Genomic DNA, 26815 nt, shown 5'->3' on the forward strand with positions numbered 1-26815 from the left:
CGTGGTAGGAAATAGACAAGACGTCTGATGTTTGAAATTAAATTTTCATTGAACTATACTTATTGAATGTCATATTCTTCAAATAAAAATGTTAGATGCTCGTGGCTATTTAAATTTGTGGGGCTGTGTAAAAGATATGGTGTACCAAACCAAACGGAATGTGAAACTGCGGACGAAATGAGACAAAGGCTAATTGGTGCTTTCTGCGGAGGATAAATGACGAAGAGCATACACTATATCGCATGTGCATCGACATACTCGGGTACGGGCTGCGGCGGCGTTGTAATACACGGAGGTACATTTGAACACCGTATGTGAAAAGAAGATAGTATTAAATATTGGAAAAAAGTAATTATCTAAGAAAGTAATAAAATTGTTTGTAATATTTTTGCATGCATTTGATTTATTTGACATTTATGCGTCATTCATACATCATTGCGATACTGTCAACGATCGGAAAAAAGTGTAAAGTCCCGAGCTTTCCCGACGGAGATCCTTAATCTAGCCGTCATGTGCACATGCTATAGGGTTATCACCACAGTTAAAAAGTAGTATTTTTGCAATTTTTATTTTTTACTCAATTAACGATTCTTACCATTACCAATAGTCTCTGTATCACTTAAACGACCTAATACTTCCGGGAAGGATCGTCGTGCCTTTCCACCCTGTATAAAGTTAGACACCCCGTCAGTCGTCAACGGATCCAGTAAAATGTAGACTGTTCCAATGTCTCGCTAACGGAGTATCTAACTTTACAGCAAATATCTTTAGGATACCATAGTCACTGCTACCGCTATTAATGCTTTGCACCAATACTCGTATTTTAATGCTTTTTCATTGTGTAGCAGTCACATAAACTATTATGTCTTTATCAGGGCTGTCTTTTAATAGTTTCTCTCAATGTTTCAGTTGGCAGACTTCGGGTTCAGCAACGAGTACGTACGCGGGGGTGCTCTGGCCACGTGGTGCGGCAGTCCGCCATACGCCGCGCCAGAACTCTTCGAGGGACGGAGATACGACGGGCCCAAGGCAGACATATGGGTGAGTATATTCATTCAATTCCACACATTATATGATTCAACGGAGCCACGCCGTTTTGTCGCATAAATAGTCCTCTTCTTCTTCTTCTTCCTCAGCGAGTATGCGCCCACTATTGGGCATACGCCTCTCCAAAACTCCTCCAAGCAGCCCGATTTGCTGCTTCTCTCCTCCAGAGTGGGCCTGCTATCTTTTTAATGTCATCCTCCCATCTTGTTGGAGGTCTGTGATCTGGTCTTTTTGAACGAGGCCTCCACGCTAGGACACGCTTGCTCCATCTCCTATCATCTCTGCGACATATGTGCCCGGCCCAGGCCCATTTAAGAGTAGCAATCCGTCGGCCGATGTCTACTACATATGTATAAATAGTATAAATAGCTGCATAAATAGTGTTTAGTTGTAAGTTTATAAAATAAATATATGTATATGCATGTTAGTTTGTAAGGTATTTTTATATAGGCCTTGTTGTCTGATTTAAATATATAGATGAAAACCCGGCTTCGCTCGGGTAAAATAAATAATAGTAATAGGTAATACTCATTTTGAATTAAGTAATTATTTACTTTTAGACTTCATACCTTCATCAAGGCGGTTACAAACCTATCTCATCTCAGAAAACTTTAAATCCGTAACATACAATCATAACTCGAAAAATTTACTATTCCGATAATTATATCTAAAAACAAATATGTAATTAAAAAAACCTAATCCGCTTTTCTGGTAGCAGTTCGGTTCTGTAAGGATCACAGTTCTAACCTGACCCACTTTTCTGGTCGCAGATCGGTTCTGTGAAGGCCGCATTTATAACCTAGCCCACTTTCCAATCTCAAAAGAGGGAACCCTTTTGTACCTACCCTTCATGGCACTAAAGTATAAGTATGGAAATTATCACTACTATTTCATTCTTTAATATTAATGCCTATCCGTTAATATTAAATTCGTTTACAAAAAAAAAACTGAATAAGTGCGAGTCGGACTCACCCATCAAGAACGGAACACTTTTTAATATTTGTTGTTATAGCGGCAACAGAAATACATCATGTGTGAAAATTTCAACTGTCTAGCTATCACGGTTCATGAGATACAGCCTGGTGACAGAGGGACAGTGGAGTAAACTGAAATAAAGGTTCCGTCACACCGGCGCGATTTCAGAGCCGGGCCTGAGCGTTTTATATGAAAAAGCGGCGCGCCCCGCTCACGCGCCGCACGCGAAACGCGCCTGTGTGACGGAGCCTGAAATGTCAAACCGGGCAAGTGCTCGCGCACGAAGGGTTCCATACTTTTTAGTATTTGTTGTTATAGCGGTAACAGAAATACATCATCTGTGAAAATTTCAACTGCCTAGGCCTATCACGGTTCATGAGATACAGCTTGGTGACAGACAGACAGACGGACAATGAAGTAAAACTGAAATAAATTTCATATACCTACTAAGAAAAACCGGCCAAGTGCGAGTCGGAATCGCTAATAGGTTCCCGTTTTTTAGTTACCCTTCAGGTACGGAACCCTAGTATGAGTGTAATAGATTTGTAACCGGTCAGCAATGTGAGTCCCTTGGAGAAGCAGAGGTCTAGTCTAAACCCCCACTTACCATCGGCATTAACAGCCTTGTATTCTTGTTAGCCACCAACATGTCATATTAAAACATATTAATAAAAATTTACTCGGTCAACAATGTGAGTCCCTTGGAGAAGCAGAGGTCTAATCTAAACTCCCACTTACCATCGGCATTAACAGCTTTGTATTCTTGTTTGCCACCAACATGTCATATTAAAACATATTAATAAAAATTTACTCGGTCAACAATGTGAGTCCCTTGGAGAATCAGAGGTCTAGTCTAAACTCCCACTTACCATCGGCATTAACAGCCTTGTATGAGTTGTATGCTTGTTTGCCACCAACATGCCATGTTAAAACATATTAATAAAAATTTACTCGGTCAGCAATGTGAGTCCCTTGGAGAAGCAGAGGTCTAGTCTAAACTCCCACTTACCATCGGCATTAACAGCCTTGTATGCTTGTTTGCCACCAACATGTCATATTAAAACATATTAATAAAAATTTACTCGGTCAGCAATGTGAGTCCCTTGGAGAAGCAGAGGTCTAGTCTAAACTCCCACTTACCATTGGCATTAACAGCCTTGTATGCTTGTTTGCCACCAACATGTCATATTAAAACATATTAATAAAAATTTACTCGGTCAGCAATGTGAGTCCCTTGGAGAAGCAGAGGTCTAGTCTAAACTCCCACTTACCATCGGCATTAACAGCCTTGTATGCTTGTTTGCCACCAACATGTCATATTAAAACATATTAATAAAAATTTACTCATTTCATCAGTCATATCCAGCCTAGCATTGCATTGGCCCCGCTTAAATATTTCTTTAATTTGTTTTTAGTATTTGTTGTTATAGCGGCAACAGAAATACATCATTTGTGAAAATTGAAACTGTCTAGTTAATCTAGTTATCACGGTTCATGAGATCTTGAGATACAGCCTGGTGACAGACAGACGGACAGCAGTCTTAATATTTAATAGGGTCCCGTTTTTACCCTATGGGTACGCAACCCTAAAAAGTGACCAAGGCCTCCAGTGCCCTAGGCTGGAATCAAAGCAGCGTCCTCTGCTATTGCAGCAGGTGCCTGTGCCATTCTGCCACCGGGCCACCCACGGCGGCATAGGTCGAATTTTTCCAAGGATACTTATGCACTACTTACTGAAGGTTTATGGAGCCTCGCCATCCCTAAGCCTAAATTAAATATTTTCTGAAAATAATTTGTTTTGATCTAATAACATATTGGAGTCCTCGTAATAGGGGTCCCGTTTTTACCCTTTGGCTACAGAACCCTAAAAATCAACCTTGTTTTGGTACTATGTACTATGCTTCACTATGACTCTGAAATTTTAGCAGGAATTCATATTTTTTTTGCTGTCACCTGTCAAATTAGAATAGAATAGAATAGAATAGCCTTTATTGACCAAAAAATTAAATTTCAGCACATATTACATTTAAATAAATTCACATTTCATTTATATCAATTAGTTTCAATATTTTTTCCTTAGTAACTTTATTAAATAATTTTTATGTCATTGCTTTTTAATAATTATTTCAGTCTGCCTTCTTGGCATAGGCCTCCCCCAGCTCTCTCCACGGCTCTCTATCCCTTGCCGTCCCTATCCAATTAGGTCCCGCATGCTTCTTTATGTCATCCGACCACCTCATTATTGGTCTCCCTTCTCTCCTTTTTCCATCTCTAGGATACCATTCCGCTTCCTCTCTATCCCACTTATCTTTACCTTCCCTTGCCATATGTCCAGCCCAACCTGTTGCAGTCAAAAGTGTGAACTGGCCAAAGAACTTTTAACCAACAAAAACAGGCAAAACTGCTTTGACTGAGCATGTTGGTCAAAAGTAGTTTTACCTGAAAATCATACCTATTTCTGGCAGCAGTTTCGTTTTTAGGGCGTAGCAAAAAAAAAATAACCCTAACCTACCTATCTCTGGGAACAGTTTCGTTTTTTGGGCGTAGCAAAAAAATAACCCTAACCTACCTATCTCTGCGAGTACTTTTGACTGATAGTAACAGTCACAACACAATTACTATTAACCAATGATGTTCAGGTATAACTACTTTTGACCAACATGCTCAGTCAAAAGCAGTTTTGCCTGTTTTTGTCGGTTAAAAGTTCTTTTGACCAGTTCACACTTTTGACTGCGACATATATACTATCTATATATCTTATTATATTTAATCTTATATTCAACTTACATTGACTCCGGAGATAACTTATTAGCTTTATGCAGTTGACTTTCCAATTCACCGATACACCTCAAATTTGATTCATAGTCTAAAGCACAGTTATTAAATATGTCCACAATACACTGTAGCTTTTTGCACTGTTTCACACTGGCAATGTACTTAATTAGAGTGTGTTACAGTCAGCTGGCACTTAACTCAAAGTTTCTTTGAACAACGTCATTTTCATCTCGCTCACTTATTAGTTTATCACAGCTGCTTCAAGGTTGCTTTCACTTGCATTTCCAGGTAGCTAGTAGTGCCTTGACATGTAAGAATATTTGGAATCATTCTGAAATATTAAAATACAACTGAGAGACCGATGTTTATACTAAACACAATACACCCATGGAACGCTTTGAAGTTCAAATCTCGTTACGTTACGATGGCGTTTGCACTTTGCACTATGTTCGGTGACTATTTTTTATTGTTAACACACACAATACACTATTTAACAGGTTTTTATCACGTCTGGAGTACCGGATAAAGTATTTTCGAATAACAGCCGTCGTTGACGTCTAGGCAGTGTTGCTATCGTCTAGTGTTGAGTCGCTCACTCGTAAGGCACCTCATTTGTACCACTCATTTTGTTAATTTGTCGCAGTACTTCATACCGCAAAAATGTCTTACATCACTCCTCTATTCATTTTACTCATTTACTCGCGCGCATCACAAACACCTCTTGCCACACAAATCATTCACACACTTCAAATTAAAAAAAACTCTTATCCTTTCAATTTCACTCGCGACCTTCAAAACTCATACGCTCCTCATAACCTCGCAAGAGAGTCCCTGGATCGCGCGAGGCGCTCGAGGTGCTCGCCCGCTCGCCGACACTCAAAACTCAAATGAAGAAACGAGTAATGGACGTAATGGTCCACACTGTCAACTGCCGAACTACAAACCTTATTGCAACGACAAAAGGTCCACCGAGAAAAGCATTGAGTTTGTACCACTCACCGCCTCTCTGTGACATGAACACCTCAATCCTTTCAAAATGAAACAATGAATTAGAAATACCCAAAGAGGGAGTGAGACAGACACGCGCCGTACTTCAATATCGCCTCGCGTCACCACCGAAAATACGTTAAAAATTAAACACGAAAGACAACAAGCGTAAGCGCTGCAAGCTTTCATACATCTTACGCCTTTTTGATCCTAACTTACGTGTCAAAATGGCGCGAGAAATCAGTCTCAAAACGAATTTCGACGTGTTGCTTCTCTGTCGCACTTGTAAATTCGTACGTAAGTGTGACAGGAAGGCAACATGACGAACTTGGTTCGCGGTACGCCCTCTGTATACCAGGCGGGCATTTACGAAGCTTGCTTAGAAACAGAAATCCCTTAAGTAACTTAAATATTATTGAAATATAATACGGTAGCGTACACAATTTATGATAATTTCAATAAGTTTCAAGTTTATTAAATAAAAAGTAAGTATAATTTTCATAGGTAAAATAAAAATGTAGATGTAAATTATACCGATTTGAATTTGCAATACTTTTTATTAACATTCTTTGTAAACAAACGACTTCGAACTGTCAAGTTATGATTATGACATATTTATATTTATTTTGTTCGTACTTCGTTCACTACCTAGTTAATTTTAGTTCTCTAATACCTAATACCTAGTGATAATTCTTATAATCATAACAAAATATGGACATAGTTTTTGCCAGTAAATATACCCGCGGATCTTCCTTGGTGCCTTTTGCATGAAAAAATGAAGTGTAAATGTAGCCGGTGCGGCAGGCGCGAATGGTGCTTTGTTTATTATCATATTGATGATATTACTGTTAAATTATCTGAGGTGGTAAGTTAGTCACTTCTATATAATAATGACTAGTGAAAATATTGAATTTGTTCTCCTTAGTTTGTTAAAAATGTGGTAGTTTTATGGTTAATAGGTACTTATGAAATATATCACTACATATTATAAAACAAAGTCCCCCGCCGCGTCTGTCTGTTTGTGGGTTTGTTTGTATGTTCGCGATAGACTTAAAAACTACTGGACGGATTTTCATGTGGTTTTCACCTATCAAAAGAGTGATTCTTGAGGAAGGTTTAGGTGTATAATTTGCTAACCCGTGCGAAGCCGGGGTGGGTCGCTAGTGATTATTATACTTAAAATTATATCAAGTAGCAAGGAGGAGGTCTAAACAATCTAACAATAAAAAAGAGCTACATTAGAACAAGTTTCATAAAAGCAGCAAATTAAGTTAGGTACTTTATGTTCTTAGTTTGATTCTAAAATTATCTTTCTCCTAAAAGTTCTATTCTTAACCTCCAGAATTGCACTCCAATTAAATATTACTACTTATTTATTTATAAAGGAAGTGATGAATACATAAATATGTATATACATTAAATATTTTTGTCGCCGTTGGAGTTAATGGAATAGTCGACGCTGAATATATGCTAGTACCTCACCTCATTTGAAGTAAGACATTGTAACACCTCATTTTAGAAAATGAGGTACTCATACAAACTCATTTTAAATTGATGTCCTACCCATCACTACTATCGTCTTAAAAGCCGTAACAGACTATCGCACGTTCTGGCTTAAAAACAAATTTATGTAATAATTATACCGGTATACATATCCATATGAAACGAAACTTAATGCAAATAATAACCATTATACATACCGGAAAGTCATCAAATAAACAGTAATATTCGTCTTGCTTTTTATTAAAAAAAATACGACCAACCTAACTTGTAAGCATGTTTGCAGTTTCTAAACGCAACGCATAGCTGTCAAATGTCAACCAACAAATTGAGCCTTTAGTATTGTTTGTCGAAATTTTTTCACTTTTAAATGCAAAATACGCGACAATACGAATTTTGCGGATATATGTTGTCGATTCAAAAGTGTTATTTTTTTACGCTCTTTTGTTTGAGCATAATTTAATTTGTTTCTACCGTCAAAGCCGCTCGCGTTTATATATAAAGATAAATATGCCCCACATACATACACAGGCAGTCTCATACACAAGCACAGTCACCATCAGCCAACAAGCGAAAGTTCTGGTGTAAAATTTAAATTATTGAAAAGATTGATATTAAACGGGTTATTTTATCGACCCTTAGACAAATTTTGCGAGGTAAATCATATTGAGCAAGTTTTACGAGACCGACCTCGAACTTTCGATATTTTTTTTTGCCTCTCCGAACATCTGGTGAACCAAAAAGTATGAAACAGCCAAATACTTTTTGCGATTTCGGGGTTGGACCCATAGTAAAAGTTGATCAATATTACCTATATATTCACCTCAATACCTAAAAACAACCTATAATATACTCTGTAAAACCAATCTTGTAAGTAGAAAAAGGCACGAAATTAAAATGTTGTACAGGAGCTAAATTTTTTAAAGTGCCGCCTTTTTCTACTGACGGAAATGGCTTGTCAGACTATAAATTACCTATTAGTATACCTAGTAACCTAATTAGTATTATGTCCTGTTTATGTAGTCGCTGGGCGTGGTCCTATACGTGCTGGTGTGCGGCGCGTTACCCTTCGACGGCGGCACGCTGCACGAGCTGCGGGCTGTCGTGCTGGCGGGCAAGTTCCGGATACCGTACTTCATGTCGCAAGGTAAAACATGCGAAACGAAACAGTCTAAACATGGTTATTATAGATTCTAGCTTCCCACACTGTAGATACAGTGTAGAACTTTCTTTTTTGAATCACTATCCATTATGAAACTATGTAGAGATAATAAACTATTTAGTGTCCCACGAATCATACGAGATGGAATCCTGTAATCCTGTATTATTTCTAGATATAAAATGATGATCTAACACGTTAAATAAAGACAATCTTAGCTTTAGATTGTATAACATCCTAATACTAGCTTCCGCCCGCGACTCGGTCCAGCATGGTTATATTCGTATTGGGGGTTGTGCTATTATAAGTATACGATTTCGTTTGATTACAGAATGCGAGCAGCTGATCCGGCACATGCTGGTGGTGGAGCCGGAGAAGAGGTTGTCGCTCCGCGGCGTCGCCAAGCACCGCTGGCTGTCCACACACCACGCCGGCCCCGGCCCTCCTGCGCCTATAGGTATGCACGCACAACTGCAAAAATGTATACCCACTTTATGAACGGAATTCATTAACTTTTGCATGCACTTTTGCAGCTCTCAAACCTCGTAAAGGAAATCCTTTAATATTTATATATAAAGGAGTGTACAGTACAGGGTTATTTTTAAAGGGTCGGCAACGCGCATGTTACACCTCTGTAGTTGCAGGCGTCCATAGGCTACAGTGACTGCTAGCCATCAGGCGGGCCGTATGGTTGTTTGCCACTGACGTGGTATCAAAATGTTGAAAATATACCTCGTGAATGGGTAATCAAGGACGCATACAATATTGGGTATTCCGAATTGTAAAATTTAAATCAAAGCTGTTCGGTATGTTTTGGTAAAAGTACACGAGGACGCATCCTGATAGCGGATGGTCGAGTGTCTGGGACGCTTCCAAAGTCAGGAGGGCCGTGTCGGAGATATTTAATTTCGTTTTACTGTATGACAGTGTTATCCATTTTTGTTTTGTTTGACAGATCCATCGACGGGGGCGTGCACGTGCCACCCGGCCGGCGTCGCCGCGACCCCCTCGCGCGACACCGTGCTGTCCCACATGCTCACCCTGCCCGGGCTCACCCCCGACCTCATACAACAGGTACACACACTTGATACAGTAGATCCTAGGGGCTATTCATAAATTACGTCATTTCAAATTAGGAGGGGGGGTCTGGACATCGAATGATGGTAGCATGACGTAGGAGGCAACGGGGTCATTCGAAGCGTGATGTTCGGATGATTTAAAGAGGGGGGGGGGTCAAAAATCTTTAAAATCAAAAATAGATGACGTAATTTATGGCCTAATGACATGAACATACTTTAGTTTTAATGTATTTTATAAGTTAATTTTAAATGTAACTAACAACTATAGATTTATATCCGAAATATTTTTTTTTCTCAACCCTTTCACTGTTAGCCCGAGCTATAGACCGACAAGAAAATGTAGAAATTAAAAAGTGGCAACATCGTAGTGTCGTCCCTTTCAAATCAATCTAAGAAAACGGGACGACACTACGATGTTGCCACTTTTTAATTTCTACAATTTCTTGTCGGTCTATACGCGCAATGTGTGTACAATTATTTTGTCCAATGTGTGTTTGGTCTCACATTTTGCTTAATGAGAGAGTGAGACTCAATGACATTGGACCATGATTGATATATTGGACAGATGGAATACACCTTAACGGCTTAACCGATAACACCTATTTTCCGCATTGTAGCGAAAGGCGCCGAGCATTATTTTTAGGGTTCCCTGCCCAAAGGGTAAAAACGGGACCCTATTACTAAGACTCCGCCGTCCGTCTGTCCATCTGTCCGTCTGTCTGTCACCAGACTGTAACTCATGAACCGTGATAGCTAGACAGTTGAAATGGTCACATATGATGTATTCCTGTTGCCGCTATAACAACAAATACTAAAAACAAAATTAAATATTTAAGTGGGGCCATACAACAAACGTGATTTGTTTGCCGTTTTTTGCGCAATGGTACGGAACCCTTCGTGCGCGAGTCTCACTCGCACTTGACCGGTTTTTACATACAAGTAAATGTCATTTCCCCGCTGTTCCAGTCTGTCCAAGAAGAACGTTTCGACCACATCTCGGCCATCTACCATCTACTCATGGACAAAGTGCAGCAGCGGACCCAGTGGATACACAGAGGTACACCATCAGATATTAATCTCATTATTTCCTAATATCTTGGAGACACATATAAAAGCTCAAAAATGCGCTTTTCCCAGAGATAAGACCTACTCTAGCTAGATCGATTTTTCGCCCCCGAAAACCCCCATATAGCAAATTTCATCGAAATCGTTAGAGCCGTTTCCGAGATCCCCGAAATATATATATAAATAAATATACAATAATTGCTCTTTTAAAGGTATAAAATGTATCAAGAGTCTGTGCGGAAAGAGAAGACTCTTCTCTTTTGCTTTTGAACACTGAAATTTTCATGTACCGTCAACCGGGGAGCCTGGGGTCCGCTTGACAACTAATCCCAAGAATTGACGTAGGCACAGTTTTTACGAAAGCGACTGCCATCTGACCTTCCAGCAAAAGGGGATACTCGGCCTCGTTAAGATTAGTCCGGTTTCCTCACGATGTTTTCCTTCACCGAAAAGCGACTGGTAAATATCAAATGATATTTCGTACATACGTTCCGAAAAACTCATTGGTACGAGCCGGGGTTTGAACCCGTGACCTCCGGATTGCAAGTCGCACGCTCATAGCTCTTTTCTTAATAACTTATTTTCTTAGTTTCATACAAAATCTTCTGCTATTTTCAATCGAATGATTCAATTTGTACCGTGTAAAAGTACCCACCTTTTTAAGAAATTGTCAGGTAAATCACATTGTAAGGGGTGTCCCTATTCACTCCAGCCATTCCTACTCACCCCGGTTGACGGTACGTTGTTATGTTTTCTAGATTCCCTGGAGTCGCCGACGGGAGACCAAGGTGGCGGAGCCCTAGATCTCACAAGCTGTAAGGTATGTTAACTGTAAAGACATAATAGGGTATTTTCCTACTAGTCAAATCAGTTACTTTTTTAGAGCTGTCAAAACTATTTGCTATGGAATTTATATGAAACATTACATCGTGACGTCACGGTCAACTCATCTACTTTTTATAGTTCTATCCGATTTATTAAATAGAACTTGTGTTTAAAAATAACTCCCATCTGTATTTTTACAATAATTATCTGGTGCTTTATTTCATGCATGGTGTAAAATAATTTATTGTAAATACAGTATAATACCCTATTAAAATACTCCCAGCATTTTAATTATACTTGGCCAAGCAAATCTTGTCAGTAGTAAAAGGCGGCAAATTTGAAAAATCGCGGGTTTGCAACACTGTTTTCGAATAATTCCAAAATCGCGTGTCATCTGTGTTTTATCTGTGGAATGTCGATCGTGGATGGCAGCCATCTTGTTTGTTTACATTCTGAATCGTTGCTATTTCAAGAGAAATTTCTGCTGCCACCATTAAATACTGTATTAAATAAGATTGTGCATGAACTGAAGCAAAGTCAAGGTGCCTACAATGTACAATCATGCTTGTTGATCGTAAATATTTGTACAATTTGAGGTTATGATAATTACATGTTTTGCTTCGATGTACATTCGGGCTATTCATAAGTTACGTCATTTCAAATTAAGGGGGGGGGGGGGGGTCTGGACATCGGATGATGATAGCATGACGTAGGAGGAAACGGAGTCATTCGAAGCATGATTTTTGGATGATTTTAGGAAGGGGGGGGGGGGGGGGGGTCAAAAGTCGTCAAAAAACGATGACGTAATTTATGGACAGCCCCATTGCTGCTTTTCTTAGCGCAATACTGCTCTTTGAGTGTTGCCCTACTTCACTTTGCTGTACATTGCTACTGATATACTTTGCTTGACAGACTATATGTATTAGTTATTTGACTGACAAGCGAAATCAGCTACTTTTTGACGATATTTTCTGCTCTATACCTTCCTAAGGTTGTTTAACCTATGCAATTTCTTTGTCCAATGTATATTGCGTCTCACATTTTGCTTAAAGAGAGAGTGAGACGCAATGACATTGGACAAATAAATTGGACATGTGGAACCTAAAGCAAAACTAAGGTTCGAATGATCTATTTCTGTCTATTGTATGTTACCAGAGCGGGACAGACGAGCAGATGGACGCCGAGGACTCGTCTCAAGACTGCCTGGTTTTGCCTGACGCTGTGGACTACTTGTCTGAACGGACCGACAGCCTGGAACAGGTCATTTATAATGATAAACTCCAGATAGATTATTATAAAATTTAAGAGCTCAAAAAAAAACAACGGGTTGCACTCCGGGAGTGCCGGCAGAAGTGAAAACTCAATCAATGTCTGCAGACCTATGTATAATTGAGGTTAACGCCATCTAGCGTTATTTCGTCGCATTACTTGAAACCCCTAAGCACATTACTGTTAGTACTCGAGTTATATTAGTACCAGTTAGAGGGAAAGTCAGGGAAACTCACTAGATTGCATTTAAATCAATAAAGAAAAACTCATTGTAACAGTTTTTCGATCAGGTCACGTGACACCTGTTACGAGTTTAACATTTTTCCCCATCACAAAAAGTGCACAGCGCCGCTAAAGAAGTTATCACTTCAAAAAAACATTTCTAATGATCTTCCGTACATTGAAAGAGCATCCTTAAGCCGGATCCAGACGGGTGTAATGAATAATGTAACACGAATTCTGCGTGCGAGCATTACATGTATAGTCGTACGATTTGTAGCTGGCCCCGAACGGTTAATCCTTTGTCTATTGTTAAGTAAAACCGCACGTGCCACCTGCAAAAAAAGGGTTGCATAATTATAATTGGCACCTGAGAGCTGGCTAGTCCAACGCTGAAAAAACCAGCGTAGGTGCGCTCTCCGATAACGCGCCTTTGTTACGCATCTCGATGACACATTTTAGACTGGTTCAGTAGCGCTCGACTCGCCGGCACTCGGCAACCGTAGAGGGACCACCCACAGCCTCGCAAAATATGTTCCATTAGTACATTTTTAATCATATATTTCAATTACCATAGAGTCGTAAAACGAGCGACCAAATCTTTTTTTTGGTAGGAGCGTGTACGGTTTTACTTAACAATAGCCAAAGGATTAGCCGTTCGGGGCCAGCTACAAATCGAACGACTATAACGCTTGTGCCGGATCCATCGCCTCTATAGTACTGGTTCTTACTGACTGACAACTTGTGTTTATCTGATTATATATGCCGGTGTGTGAAAGTGATATCAGTATAATTTTTTTCACCACACCAGCTCGGAAAGGCTTACTTTTCACTTCAAAAACTGATAGCAAAGTTGCATTTTATTCACATGTGAGGCAAAGTTATCAAATGAAAATTTTGAGCTGTTTTCTTATGTTTCCTGCTAGAATTGACTTTGGATGATACATAAATAATTAATAACATTCATTTGGATTTGATTTTGTTTGATATTTTACATTAATATTTGCTTCGGGTTGGTGTGGTGAAATAGTTATTTGTACAACAAGAGATCAAAGTTTGATATTTCTTCGAGTGCTTATTTTGAGTCCCGTGCAAGCGAAAGATTCTATAATAGATTCACGAGCGTAGCGAGTGAATCTAATTTAGAATCTTGAGCGTAGTAAGGGATTCAAAAGCGCACGAGATGTAAATAACTTTGATCTCGTGTAGTACACAAAATTTTTCACCCTAAGCAGTGAGAACATACCTAGAGGGACAGAGATAATAGAACCCAAGTATATCGAACTTGTATTAGACCCCGCATGTTGAAATGACATTTGACTACAAAGATCACTTGAATGACATTTTGTCTCACTCAGTGAGCAAAATGCGATTTTGCTCACTGAGTGAGACAAAATGACTTAGTGAGCAAAATCGCATTTTGCTCACTGTTTTTAAGAAGCAAAGTACCCTTGTTCGAGCTGCTGAGGTGAAAAAATTTGTGTTTCACTCGGGGGCAAATTTTGTTTAACCCTCGTGCTTTGAAACCCTCGCAATTCCATTTTGGGAATCTTTCGCTTGCTCGTCTATCAATATTAGCACGAGCGGTTAAACAACAACTTTGCCCCCTTGTGAAACAATTAACTATTATATGGTAAATAGTAGTGTTTATGTATATGTTGTTTATAGTTCGGGTCTATGGGCGGCGTGGCGGTGGCGGCGGCGCGTGCGCAGCCCGCGGACCCGCAGCGGCGACACACCGTGGGCCCGCAGCCCCGCTACGACCAGGTCTGTATCTCTATTACTATTATCAAAGACATATGTGACGTTCCACGGGAAAAGGTACCTTATGAGGGTTTCTAGTTTCGGAGATATGAAATGTTTTGTAAAGAGGTGAAAAAATGCTCAATTTTTTTTTATTGTGTGATCTGAAACCTTAATGCGTAACGTTTGTTTACCTGTTTTTATTTTTGTTATAAGTTAGTTATAAGCCTAGTAATGTCGTCTCAGAGTTTAGTAGAAAAGGTACCTTATGGAAAAAAGATTGAAAATTCCCAAAAAAACTAGTCAATACGGGAAAAGAAGTTTGGTAGAGAACTGTATTAGCATTCTGCAAAACTAATTTGATAATTTCAGTTCTGGTTGGGGCGCCTCGCAAATATTATAACCGTACATAGACCGACATCACAAATCCAAGTAGACTGCTATTATACCAAAGTTACTCTCGTCAAGTCTTTCTTAACTAGAATAATCTTCATTTGGTTTGGTCGCATGCAGTAAATCAGCCATTGGTTTGCTGAAAAATGCCAATACCCGACGCATTACCTTATGGAATATCTGAGGTCATTGAACCTCAATGCCGCTTATCTTCAATAGCAACCGAAATATATTATTGATAAGAAATAGACGATTTATACCATCTTAACCCCAAAATATTATTAGTTTATCCTAACTGTTCCATCATCATCATGCCTCATCATGTAACTTAATCACAAGGTACCTTTTCATTACATACAATTTATTGGTCTTTTTTAAGATTATTATGACGAAGAACTAATTAAATTTGGGGCAGTTTAATGTAAATTAATATTTTCTATTCATAAAAGATAAACTGTAATATGATTGATATTTTGTAGTGATGTATTATTAGATTTATTTCCATAAGGTACCTTTTCGTAAATGTATGGAGCAAATACTGTTATTGTTATGTAAGTTTAAAGTGGCATAAGGGGTTAAATATAGTATTTAGTTGGGGTTTTAGGATTTATTTCATTTGAATGACAGAATTTCTTTCATATGTGCTCAGAAAAATTGATTGTGTGTCACATTAAAAGTAAAAATATTCAATTTTGTGATTTTATATGAAAAAGTCAGAAAATACATTTTCACCTCTAAATCGGTATTGTTTTTTGCTTAAACTGTCTGTCAGTGTCGTTTTCTAATAGATAAAATTTAAATCTTGAGAGCTCATTGCAATCAATCGTGAAAATGAAATAAAACTTTATTTTCAAGAGATTGGCTAGTATACACATAAATCAGTCGATATCAAAAGTTTTTTTTTTTTTTTTTTTTTTTTTTTTTTTTTTTTTTTTTTTTTTTATTGAGAAACAAACAGTCTTAAATAAATAATTTCTATTTGCATTACAGAACAAGTCGCAATATTTTTTTAATCTCACATATATAAGGTATTATTATTTGTAGTCAACTATGTAACTTACTTCAGGAATATAGTTTTTTAGGCGGCTAAACTTAAAACTTCTCTATCGTAAAGTTGCTAATTTCACAACATTATTTTCAAAAAATCATATCTCTGTAACTACGCAACCTAGAAGGTTGATCTTTTGTGTTATCGATAGCTTATTTATTGTAGATTACTGGGGTATGCATAACTCCATACCCGCCATAAGGTACCTTTGACCGTGGGACGTCACATATGTAACTTCGTATAAGATGAATAAAGTCTAAGGAAAAAACGTGCCTCGGAAATCGAGAAAAAGTCATTCTCGGATAGATGGCGCACACACCTTTAGCCTATGCTCGGCTAGATGGCGTGACGACACCGTTTCATATTTAACAATTTTAATACATAGATATCAGTGAATGAACATGGGTCAAAATGATATAAAAATAATAAAATCATTTATCCATATATACATTTTTTGATAATTTTATACGTTTTCATTTTGAGTTTTAGTCGTGTGTCAATAGATGGCAGTAAATTTACTGTGACTACAAAATTTACTATGACAGGACCCCTCTATACTATCTATTCTCTTTGCTATTATACCACATAATTATAGCAGGAGGTCCCGGGTTCGAATCCTGGTAAGGGCATGTATTTGTGTGTTCATCATAAATATTTGTTCCCGAGTTATGGACGTTTTCTATGTATATAATATAAGTATTTATATATATGTGTATATTATATATATCGTCGTCTAGTACCCACAACACAATCCTTATTGAGCTTACTGTGGGACTAAGGCGATCAAAGGCGATCTGTGTAAAATTCCTATAATATTTATTTATTTATTTAATTATGCCATTTCCAAATAACCTCCTAAGTTTCTTTAAAAAAGACAAAATAAAATCGAATTATGTATTACGCCATAGAGAAATACAAGTAAAGATTGGTAACTCCATACATCAGTTTTCTTACCAAAACGCGAGTTAATTCGTAGTCGACATCTAACGTCAAGTAGTGGAACTATCAGTACCCCTACTTGACACCAGATGTCACAAGTGTAGCTACTGACGAAAAATCTACTCCTAAAACAATTTACAACTAATATTATAAGCAGAAGGAGTTGAAAATAGAGTTCCGGTTAATCATTTATTTCGTAGTCGACATCTAGCGTCAAGTAGTGGAATTTATCAGTGGGGGGGGGGGGGGGGGGGGGCTAAAACTGTAGTGATGTAATGAATGGATGACCCCTCTACTCTGTTGTGTCAGATGGAGGTGGGCGTGGCGCTGGGCTCGGCGGCGTCGGCCGACGGGCGGAACGCGCCGCTCTACGTCTCCGAATTCGCTGTAAGTATCCTAATACATACTAATATTATAAATGCGAAAATGTGTCTGTCTGTCTGTTACCTCTTCACGCTTAAGCTGCTGAACCGCTTTAGTTGAAATTTGGTATAGAGATAGTTTGAGGGCCGGGGAAGGACATAGGATAGTTTTTATGTCGGAAATCATCCCTGAAGAGAGTGCAAAGAAGGGGGGTGGAATTGAAAGAGTTAATGCATTGCCTAATAGTTGAAGTAAGCAATGCGCGAATTGAATGATTGCTATTAGCATTATCCAGGCGCTATACCTACTTTAGCTGCTGTCACTAATTCCACGCAGACGAAGTCGCGGGCAAAAGCTAGTAATACTATAAATGCGAAAGTGTGTCTATCTGTCTGTTACCTCTTCACGCTTAAACCGCTGAACAGATTTAGTTGAAATTTGGCATAGAGATAGTTTGAGTCCCGGGGAAGGACATAGGATCCCTAAAGAGAGTCAAAAAGGGGATGGAATTGAGAGAGTTAATAAATTGCCTGATAATTGATGTACGCAATTAAAATGCTCAAATTGAATGATTGCTATTACACTTTATCCAGGCGCTATACTTTAGCTGCTGTCACTGATTCCACGCAGACGAAGTCGCGGGTAAAACCTAGTTCTTATATATGAAAATAAACTCTTGTCAGTCTGTTACCTCTTCCCGCTTAAACCGCTGAAGCAATTAAGATAAAGTTGATCATTTCACGCAGACGAAGACGCAGTTTCTTTATAAAAAGTTTTGTCTACGACTTGTTTGGTTATTTTAATCTACTTTTTGTATTTTTTGTTTAGAAAAAAAATAGGTAAACCACTCGAATTCCGCCCAATCCGATTTATTATTATTTTCACGATAATTGTCATTGGAGAACTATTATTTTCTTTTTTGTTACTTTATTAACGACCGGTCTGGCCTAGTGGATAGTGACCCTGCCTGCGAAGCCGATGGTCCTGGGTTCGAATCCCAGTAAGGGCATTTATTTGTGTGATGAACACTAATATTTGTTCCTGAGTCATGGGTGTTTTCTATGTATATAAGTATGTATTTATCTATATAAGTATGTATATCGTCGCCTAGCACCCATATTACAAGCTTTGCTTAGTTTGGGGCTAGGTTGATCTGTGTAAGATGTCCCCTAATATTTATTTATTTATTGATTTTTTGTGAAATGTCACTTTATTTTCGCTTTTGTTTTTTTTTTTGTAAAATGTCACTTTATTTTCTCTTTTCTTACTTTATTTTTTTTTGTGAAATGTCACTTTATTTTCTTTTTGTTATTTTATTTTTTGTGAAATGTCTCTTTATTTTGCTTTTGTTATTTTTTTTGTGAAATGTCACTTTTTATCTCTTTTGTTACTTTATTTTTTTGTGAAATGTCACTTTTTTTACAAGTCATATATAAGCTTTTTACTTTCAGCAAAGTTCGTCGCGAGAGGCGCCGGTGGTGTCCATGTTGCCCCACACCAACTTGGCCGCACCCCTCCCCGCGTGGCACCACTTTAGCGTCAAGGACCAGCACTTATTGAAGCCGCCGATAGCCATGCAGAGTCAGGGTATGTAGAGTATGTTGCCCCGCTCCAACCTCTCTCCTCGCGTGGCACCAGTTCAGCGTGAAGTACCAGCACTTACTGAAGCCGCCAATAGCCACGCAGAGTCAGGGTATGTAGACCATGTTGCCCCGCTCCAACCTGTCCGGCTCTCCCCGCGTGGCACCACTTTAGTGTCAAGGACCAGCATTTACTTAAGCCGCCGATAGCCATGCAGAGTCAGGGTATGTATTCTGGTAATTTCGACTACTTATAAAATGTCGGTTAATTCCAAAAGTCAGCCATACTTCTATCGTATTAGAGTCCACTTTTGGGGTCGTCCGACATTCTGAACTTTTTGTAGTTACCCGAACTCACTTGACCTATACATATTGACTACCTGTCTGGCCTAGTGGGTAGTGACCTTGCCAATGAAGCCAATGGTCTCGGGTTCGAATGCCAGTAAGGGCATTTGTTTGTGTGATGACACAAATATTTTGTTCCTGAGTCATGGTTGTTTTCTATGTATTTAAGTATTTATATATTATATATATCGTTGTCTGAGTACCCACAACACAAGCGTTCTTGAGCTTACCATGGGTCTTAGTCAATCTGTGTAAGAATGTCCTATAATATTTATTAATTATTTATTTATCTATCCCACAGACAAGACATCCTCCAGACTGAGCATAGTAGCTCTACCCCCTCTGCCACAAATACGGTAGTTTTACTCCATTTTCGAGTCGAAAGTGGCTTTGTGTGACGTCCGTGTCTTTGAACGGACCAATCACGGCACGGGGCTCGCTCACCTCGTCCCCCGCACCCCCGTATTTATGGCAGCATCGGTTTCATGAAATAATTGCATTAAACTCCGTCTAGAGGATTCCTAGTCTATAAGAGCTTGTTGCTAGGCCTACATGAATAAAGTATATTTTTGATTTTTGATTTTATGATCTATCCGTAAACCTAACTGTTGTATTTTTACTATGTTAGTTAACACGTATGTTTCCCCGCAGCGTCCACGTTCGGCCGGCGCGCGTCGGACGGGGGGGCGCACGTGCCGCGCGGGAGGGAGAGGGCCTGCTGCCACAGCGCGCCGCCGCACCACGTGAGTACACACACACACACGCACACACTACACACACACACACACACACACACACACCTAATCAGTGGGGAGACACTCCTGACTTCGGGTAAGTCATAAGTTAGAAAGGGATATCATGTTTCGACCCTGAACCGCTGTCAAACTTCGGTTTTGTAGGAAGTGTCCTTTCTGTACGGTGGTACTATTACTTATTCCGTGACCTAACTAAATACAGTGTATTCATCCTTACTCTTCGAGCAACACGGAAGGGAGGCGGCATTCGCACTATTTCCCCTCTGCCGAGGTACAAGATTAGCGCGTCAATCTAATCTAGCGCGGGTAATAAAACTAGTTGCACTTGGATTTTTCACTAGACCGAGTCCAGACGCGCGCGTGAACACTGCTGCACAAAAATACCTGTTTGCTCGGTTTTTTGTTATAAAAAGAGGTCGGGGACATCAAATTTACAAAAAGAAAGTGTTACATTTCACATGTAATATTTTTTTTACATATCATACGTTTAATTACATTCAAACACAATTATTATATTTTAGTCTCATGTAATTGTTGGATTTATCGATTTTGCTCGCTCAGTACAAATTGCGGATCGGTCGAGCGACAAATCCGACTTCTCATCTCTCAGAATACAATAACATACTTCAACGAAAATGTGTTAGTGTGCGTGTTGTGACACTTGTCACTCGTCCGTACACAAAAAGAGATCGAGGTTTGCAAGATTTGTCTTTGACGTGTGTCATTTTCTATGTATTTGTGTCGTCATTACAGATTGGATTCTGTATGTAAGTGTGTGAGAAGTGCGACTGTGTGCACCTTTCCCCCCGCGAAAAATGGCAGAAAGATTTGTACGGTGAGATATCGCTTGGGCCCCTCCCTTCCGATGTGTCGGAAGCCGGTGTTGCTCGAAGTCCTTACTAGTCCTATCATGTAATGTAAACAAACACTTCGCGAAGACATTATCACACTTTTCTCTGGAATTACACAATAATCATCACTTAAAATGTTGTTGTATACTGTTGTTAAAGAAACTCACAAAGTATTGAAATCAACCATAGAAAAATATCATTTCCAATAAGATTTTCATCAATAATCGCAGTAACGAACGGATCACCTCAAAAACATCTAACATTACGATGAAGTGTGAGACAAATTTAACACATATCAGTGATCAAAGTGAAATGGCGTTCTAAAAGTTTTAATAATGTGTCAAAAGATGGCAGTAAATTTACTGTGGCTACAAAAATTACTTTGACAATCCGCCTCTATACTAAATTCTCTTTGCTACAATGCCCTACCCGACACTTCAGTTTTCTATGAAAGCACCACGTGGTCACCTGTCATAGAAAATGTCGAAAGCCTCGTCCCGGGCCCGGACCATTCTAGCCTGACTAATTTTAATTTTTTACCGCCCTGGAAATATAATACCTATGTTTGTTGTTGGCAGGTGTCAGACAGCGGAGCTCCCGCGCCGCAAGAAGACACCGAACAAACCGAAGACATATGCAGGTACTGACATAAATGGTTATCAACTCCTTTGCCACTACTATAGTTCGTTTTTTTTAGCATTAGAAAAAAGGTGAACAATCTTGACGTGTCTTTTTATTGAAAAAACACTTTTAAAAAATAAGTCACGGCAAATATGTAACAATTATCAATCATATACGATTGTTTATCATTCTTTGCATAAGTAATAGTTTCTGATTTTAAAAAGCGATTTTCAATTAATAGACATATTAAGATCGCTTACCTTCTTTCTAATGCAAAAAAAATACGAACTGTAGCTTTTCACGGGCATATTTTTGTAATTTTTAATTATTATTTTAAGCAATAAAACGATAATTTAATAACGGAAATGCACTTGTAACGTGATATAACGGCAACAAACATCCGAATAAAAACTATTTAGTTCAAATAGAGTTAGACCAAAAAAAGTCTGAAGCGATTTTGATAGCCCACGCAGTGCAACTGTTATTTATACGTCATAATTCCATAGAAGTTTGACGTTTAAATTAACACTTGCACTGCGTGGGCTATCCACATTGCTGCAGACTTTTTTGGTATAACTCTATATACTTCATGCATGAGGCTAATTTACTATGATGTTATGCTATATGTGCAGGTATATGATGAACCGCGGCAGCAGTAAGCGGCACACGATGGCGACCACGGAGGACGCGGCCAACACCGCCGCCGGACCTATGGTGAGATTACACACACATTTATATTACAAGCTAATTTACATCTAACTGGTATATGATGAACCGCGGCAGCAGTAAGCGGCACACGATGGCGACCACGGAGGACGCGGACAACACCGCCACCGGACCTATGGTGAGATTACACACACATTTATATTACAAGCTAATTTACATCTAACTGGTATATGATGAACCGCGGCAGCAGTAAGCGGCACACGATGGCGACCACGGAGGACGCGGACAACACCGCCGCCGGACCTATGGTGAGATTACACACACATTTATATTACAAGCTAATTTACATCTAACTGGTATATGATGAACCGCGGCAGCAGTAAGCGGCACACGATGGCGACCACGGAGGACGCGGCCAACACCGCCGCCGGACCTATGGTGAGATTACACACACATTTATATTACAAGCTAATTTACATCTAACTGGTATATGATGAACCGCGGCAGCAGTAAGCGGCACACGATGGCGACCACGGAGGACGCGGCCAACACCGCCACCGGACCTATGGTGAGATTACACACACATTTATATTACAAGCTAATTTACATCTAACTGGTATATGATGAACCGCGGCAGCAGTAAGCGGCACACGATGGCGACCACGGAGGACGCGGCCAACACCGCCGCCGGACCTATGGTGAGATTACACACACATTTATATTACAAGCTAATTTACATCTAACTGGTATATGATGAACCGCGGCAGCAGTAAGCGGCACACGATGGCGACCACGGAGGACGCGGACAACACCGCCACCGGACCTATGGTGAGATTACACACACATTTATATTACAAGCTAATTTACATCTAACTGGTATATGATGAACCGCGGCAGCAGTAAGCGGCACACGATGGCGACCACGGAGGACGCGGACAATACCGCCACCGGACCTATGGTGAGATTACACACACATTTATATTACAAGCTAATTTACATCTAACTGGTATATGATGAACCGCGGCATCAGTAAGCGGCACACGATGGCGACCACGGAGGACGCGGCCAACACCGCCGCCGGACCTATGGTGAGATTACACACACATTTATATTACAAGCTAATTTACATCTAACTGGTATACGATGAACCGCGGCAGCAGTAAGCGGCACACTATGGCGACCACGGAGAACGCGGCCAACACCGCCGCCGGACCTATGGTGAGATATTACACACACATTTATATTACAAGCTAATTCACATCTAACTGGTATATGATGAACCGCGGCAGCAGTAAGCGGCACACGATGGCGACCACGGAGGACGCGGACAACACCGCCACCGGACCTATGGTGAGATTACACACACATTTATATTACAAGCTAATTTACATCTAACTGGTATATGATGAACCGCGGCAGCAGTAAGCGGCACACGATGGCGACCACGGAGGACGCGGCCAACACCGCCGCCGGACCTATGGTGAGATTACACACACATTTATATTACAAGCTAATTTACATCTAACTGGTATATGATGAACCGCGGCAGCAGTAAGCGGCACACGATGGCGACCACGGAGGACGCGGACAACACCGCCACCGGACCTATGGTGAGATTACACACACATTTATATTACAAGCTAATTTACATCTAACTGGTATATGATGAACCGCGGCAGCAGTAAGCGGCACACGATGGCGACCACGGAGGACGCGGCCAACACCGCCGCCGGACCTATGGTGAGATTACACACACATTTATATTACAAGCTAATTTACATCTAACTGGTATATGATGAACCGCGGCAGCAGTAAGCGGCACACGATGGCGACCACGGAGGACGCGGACAACACCGCCACCGGACCTATGGTGAGATTACACACACATTTATATTACAAGCTAATTTACATCTAACTGGTATATGATGAACCGCGGCAGCAGTAAGCGGCACACGATGGCGACCACGGAGGACGCGGACAACACCGCCACCGGACCTATGGTGAGATTACACACACATTTATATTACAAGCTAATTTACATCTAACTGGTATATGATGAACCGCGGCATCAGTAAGCGGCACACGATGGCGACCACGGAGGACGCGGCCAACACCGCCGCCGGACCTATGGTGAGATTACACACACATTTATATTACAAGCTATTTTACATCTAACTGGTATACGATGAACCGCGGCAGCAGTAAGCGGCACACTATGGCGACCACGGAGAACGCGGCCAACACCGCCGCCGGACCTATGGTGAGATATTACACACACATTTATATTACAAGCTAATTCACATCTAACTGGTATATGATGAACCGCGGCAGCAGTAAGCGGCACACGATGGCGACCACGGAGGACGCGGACAACACCGCCACCGGACCTATGGTGAGATTACACACACATTTATATTACAAGCTAATTTACATCTAACTGGTATATGATGAACCGCGGCAGCAGTAAGCGGCACACGATGGCGACCACGGAGGACGCGGACAACACCGCCGCCGGACCTATGGTGAGATTACACACACATTTATATTACAAGCTAATTTACATCTAACTGGTATATGATGAACCGCGGCAGCAGTAAGCGGCACACGATGGCGACCACAGAGGACGCGGCCAACACCGCCACCGGACCTATGGTGAGATTACACACACATTTATATTACAAGCTAATTTACATCTAACTGGTATATGATGAACCGCGGCAGCAGTAAGCGGCACACGATGGCGACCACGGAGGACGCGGCCAACACCGCCGCCGGACCTATGGTGAGATTACACACACATTTATATTACAAGCTAATTTAGATCTAACTACTGAGTTCATTGAATTGAATTTCGTTTGTTTTAAAGTCAACCAGAATAAATGCTTAAACCTAACGTCGCGCATGTACACACAAGTCCGATTACCAAAAAAATGTTGGTCGCGTATTTTGAACCGACTTCAAAATAGGAGGAGGTTATCAACGGGCCCGGACCGTTCTGGCGTGAATCCATAATCGAGATCTTTGTATTTAGCCACCGTTTACAAAACCTACAGTTCCACGTGATTTACAATGGGTGATCACTGATCACGTGATGCTTTCTATAGAAAACTGGAGTGTCGGACGCCTAGGCCCGGGCCCGTACCGTTCTGGAGTGAATCCTGAGATGTTTGTGGATGTGTCTACATTTAATTTGTAAACCCACAGCCGGCTACATCCCCCTCGTCGTCGGCCAACATCCGCGTCAGAAGGACGGGTCTGCTGACGGTGACGGAGCGCCCTCCCGGTAAGACTGTTGACAGTTTGACAGCCGCTTCAGATAGTCCAGCATCCGACCACGTATATACATCGCAAGATTTTTTGGGTCAATTTCTGAGCGTTAGTTCTAATTTCTTTGGATACATTTTTGTGTTTCGGTATTTTGATGATATTATTGGTTTTCTGGTAGAGGTCGCTGGATATTAGCGAGCAACCAGAAATATAATAAAAAGTAAGGAAACTTTCTAAAAATTTGTCCAAAGAAATTAGACGTTTGAAGCGCCCGTGATACGTTTAAAAAAAATAATGAAATCGAAGTGGTTTGCCATATTTTTACTCAACAGCTGTATGTTTACTCATATCGTACAAGATTTTTTTTTTTTAATTTGAAAGCTCGTATTCTGGAACTAATGATGATATTATAATTATTATCTTTTTTTTTTTTTGTACTGATATAACATATGTGTGTCTCTAAAATGATTACTTGCAATAATATATTATTGGTATTGCTTCATTGGTACAATGATTGAAAATTAATACTTATATTTTGCATTAAACTAAATAAAACTTGTTTAATTTTTTTTTATAATGAAACAATACACTCAAAGTATAAAATAGTACTAACCACTACACCTTATAAAACAAAGTCCCCCGCCGCGTCTGTCTGTTTGTGTGTTTGTATGTTCGCGATAAACTCAAAAACATTGTACGGATTTTCATGCGGTTTTCACCTATCAATAGAGTGATTGTTGAGGAAGGTTTAGGTGTATAATTTATTTAAGTTTACCCGTGCGAAGCCGGGGCGGGTCGCTAGTGAATAATAATTTGGCAACAACGACGAATTGTTTATTTCTTCTCATGTACAAAAAGTCTCACGACATACATAATACGCCGTTGGATGCCGGACTATACATTTAATTCGATATTGTAATACATCGTATGTCTGCTATATAGTCGATGTTTATATGTGTGTTGTAGTTTGACAGTATTTTTGTAGTTCTTGCTTGGATTATTTTGCTGTTTTTGAGTATTTTGGACAGGGGTCGGAAACCGGTATTTGGTCCATACAAAAATACCGGTATTATTACATTCTTTTTCGTTCTTTGCTTTATTAGTTCATTTTTAATGGGACAATCTAATAATACAAAGTTGATAAATAATACAAACTAAATACATGATTCAGTCCTACGTAAAGAGCATGAAATAATTCAATATATTGGGCTATTTCGGGGTTTTTAAAAAATACCGGTTCCGAGTCCTGATTTTGGAATGTAAGAACTTTTAATGTAAATATACCGTGACATACATATATGTTTAAGAGCAAACACATACATAAATGTTTTTATTTATACAGAA

At 39.9% G+C, this 26815-nt stretch overlaps 1 protein-coding gene across 1 annotated transcript in view; it reads left to right on the plus strand.

The window, feature by feature from the left end:
* Positions 1-26815, plus strand: part of LOC134803702 (serine/threonine-protein kinase par-1) — a 55399-nt gene that overhangs the window by 16934 nt on the left and 11650 nt on the right. The window contains exons 5-18 of the mRNA XM_063776502.1: positions 910-1041; positions 8308-8431; positions 8775-8900; positions 9399-9517; positions 10489-10579; positions 11346-11407; positions 12568-12672; positions 14569-14667; positions 17333-17410; positions 18838-18973; positions 19963-20054; positions 21496-21557; positions 22171-22252; positions 25409-25487. Of these exons, the coding sequence (XP_063632572.1) occupies positions 910-1041; positions 8308-8431; positions 8775-8900; positions 9399-9517; positions 10489-10579; positions 11346-11407; positions 12568-12672; positions 14569-14667; positions 17333-17410; positions 18838-18973; positions 19963-20054; positions 21496-21557; positions 22171-22252; positions 25409-25487 (1387 nt within the window). The remainder of the gene's footprint in view (positions 1-909; positions 1042-8307; positions 8432-8774; positions 8901-9398; positions 9518-10488; positions 10580-11345; positions 11408-12567; positions 12673-14568; positions 14668-17332; positions 17411-18837; positions 18974-19962; positions 20055-21495; positions 21558-22170; positions 22253-25408; positions 25488-26815) is intronic.

The sequence above is a fragment of the Cydia splendana genome, chromosome 27 (genome assembly GCF_910591565.1).
Source record: "Cydia splendana chromosome 27, ilCydSple1.2, whole genome shotgun sequence".
Lineage (NCBI taxonomy): Eukaryota > Metazoa > Arthropoda > Insecta > Lepidoptera > Tortricidae > Cydia > Cydia splendana.